General features: G+C 39.7%; 1 protein-coding gene across 1 annotated transcript; it reads left to right on the top strand.

The window, feature by feature from the left end:
* Nucleotides 1-1,203: 1,203 nt before the first annotated feature.
* On the top strand, nucleotides 1,204-2,037 carry LOC311277615 (putative nuclease HARBI1; the record flags this gene model as incomplete). Its single annotated transcript, XM_084387988.1, has 1 exon — nucleotides 1,204-2,037. The coding sequence occupies one exon, from the start codon at nucleotides 1,204-1,206 to the stop codon at nucleotides 2,035-2,037; it is 834 nt and encodes a 277-aa protein (XP_084244114.1).
* Between the last annotated feature and the right edge of the window lie 703 nt (nucleotides 2,038-2,740).

Raw genomic sequence — 2,740 nt, forward strand, 5'->3', positions numbered from 1 at the left:
AACATTGCCGTGTTCAGTCCCGGAACGCGCGCTGTGTGAACAAAAGCCGTAATAATGCCGTGTCGTAGTGATGACGCTGTCTGAAAATGACGCGAAAACCACAATTTTCAAAAAATGAAGATACAGTTCTTTTGGAGGAGGTGAAGAGTAAAAAAATACAGCTATTTTCAAAGCTGAAAAATTGTGTTACAAATGCTGCTAAAAAAAAAATCCTGGGCAGAAATCACCCAAAAAATAAATGCTGCTTGCTATGGTTATGAGCGAAGCCCAGAAGAAGTTAGAAAAAAGTGGACGGATTTCGCAAGTGTGACCAAACGGAGGGCTGCAGCATGTAGAAGGGAAGCAAAATAGACTGGTGGGGGTATCAACTCCGTTCCTCCTCTGACTGCAGAGAAAGAGAGAGTTTTGGCCATCCTGGGGCCTGAGGCCTTGGAAGGGATCCCTGGAGGCATATGCATGTGCGTCAACCAGGCCTTTGAATTCAAAGCTGAGCCCTGCAACATCAGACCCCCTCCACCCTGGCCCCCTCCATAATGAAACATATGGAATGGAACTTTTATTTTGAAGTGTTGAGCCACCATCACATAAACCATAAAGTAAATGAAAATTTTGTTAATTCACAACATTAATATCATCAATGACAATATAAGCCAAACATAACACAAAACACTCTTAAGTGCTTTCTTAAAAGAATGAAAAATATGAAATTACAGAATGACAACAGCCTATTTTAAAACAAATCAACATATACAATACATTAATGTTGTACCTTATTACTTTAACAAATCAAAGATGGTAATAATTAATTGTAGTAATTAAATTAATTTAGAATGATTATTAGCTAATGTGTTTCTATTAACTCAAAAGCAGGTGTACTAATGCCTCTCCTAATAAAACAGTGTGTATGTGTGTTTCAAGTGCTCAACAATGGCAGCTTTACAAAGATTCTTACAGCTGGAGCACAGAAGGCGACTGAGAAGTCAATCAGTTTATATAAATGCCCACATAAGGACAAATTTTACCCCTCGTGACTCACTATCTGATGATGCAATTTTAAGAAAATTCCGTCTTCCAAGGACCAAGATCCTTGAATTATTTCAGATAGTGAAACCACACCTTCAGAGGGCAACAAGAAGAAACTACGCCTTAAGTCTAGAGGTGCAGTTGTTAGCTACACTGCGTTATTTTGCTGTTGGAAGTTTTATGGAAGTGGTGGGTGATGGCCTGGGGCTCAGCAAGTCTTCAGTCAGCAAACCTGTGACAACAGTAACACCTTTGTTATTACAGCTGATGAAGAGCATCCTGGTTTTCCCCAAAACTCCCGAGGAAATACAGCTGGCCAATCAACAATTTTATGATATTGACAACATCCCCAGAGTGACTGGCATCATTGATGGCACCCTAATCCCAGTATTAAGCCCTAAGGTAAATGAGCCCTTGTACATTTGCAGGAAGGGCTATCCAGCCATTAATGTTCAAGTAGTGTGTGATCACCAGGGAATGTTCACTGACATTGTGGCAAAATGGCCTGGAAGCACACATGACTCTTTTGCATGGGCCAATTCTGCAATTTGCCAGATGGCTGAAGAAGGTGGCTTTGGTGATAGCTGGCTCCTGGGAGACAGTGGATATCCTCTTCGCCCCTACCTCTTGACACCTGTGCAGCATCCAGCCACCATTGCAGAGGAAAGGTTTAATCAGGCCCATGGAAGGACACACTCAGTGGAGAGGACTATAGGACTGTGGAAACAACGTTTTCGCTGCATCAGCAAGTCCAGTGGTGGCCTGAAGCTAAACCCCACCAAAAGCTGTTCTGTTATTGTGGTTACTGCAATTCTCCACAACATTGCAGTCAGGGAAAATGTCCAGCTTCCTGAGGAGGAAGTTGGTGCTGTTGGAGCCGATGGTGAGGAAGATGCTGTTTCTGATGATGATGATGATGATGATGATGAAGATCCTTTGAACCCACATCAAGGCAGAATGCCTGCAGGAGCAGAAGTCAGAGAACTTTTAATTCAGAATATGTTTGGATGGTAGGCTAATATTTTACAGTTTGGATACTGTGTTTTCTATTATTTGTTTAATTTAATCTGACATAACTTGTGTTAATAAATAATGTTGTTTATTTGCCTATGTTTCCCCCCAGCAGACTTCACATAAATACTTTTGCAAACAATAAATATGTATTTGTTTCTTATAACGCCATGAGAATATTATATTTTTTTACTTCATTCTTTGACTATATATAAAAAATACTGTGGTTTGAGTGTGTAATATTTTAAATAGCCTATGTTAACGTATGTAAATTAGCCTATGTTTCCATATGTTGCGTATGTGTAGGCTACAGTACAGATACAATTTAATATTTAAGGGTAAACCCCTAAAATAATTTTTGTAAAATATTGTTATATTAGCCTACTATTTGTCTTTGGGAATTTAACAAAGCTACTCACTTGCACACTCACCGTTTCTTCGCACAAACGAAACCAAGACACTTCGAAGGGAGAATAATTGCGATCGTCACGCTATTATATCGTTTCAAATAATTTGTAATGAAGAAATCAAATTGTGTAAAACCTGAGCACCTCGACTTTAAGTCATCCAAATCACTTAAAGTGGATGGTGAAAGCTTCGAAAGAAATAGGCTATAGGGTCGATAGCTCTGAATAGAACACATCCCAGCTGCTGCGAAATCAATGACGTCGACACAACAAACTAACAAGGAACTATGCATCTAACC

This window comes from Rutilus rutilus (assembly GCF_951802725.1).
Source record: "Rutilus rutilus genome assembly, chromosome: 18".
Classification (NCBI taxonomy): Eukaryota; Metazoa; Chordata; class Actinopteri; order Cypriniformes; family Leuciscidae; genus Rutilus; species Rutilus rutilus.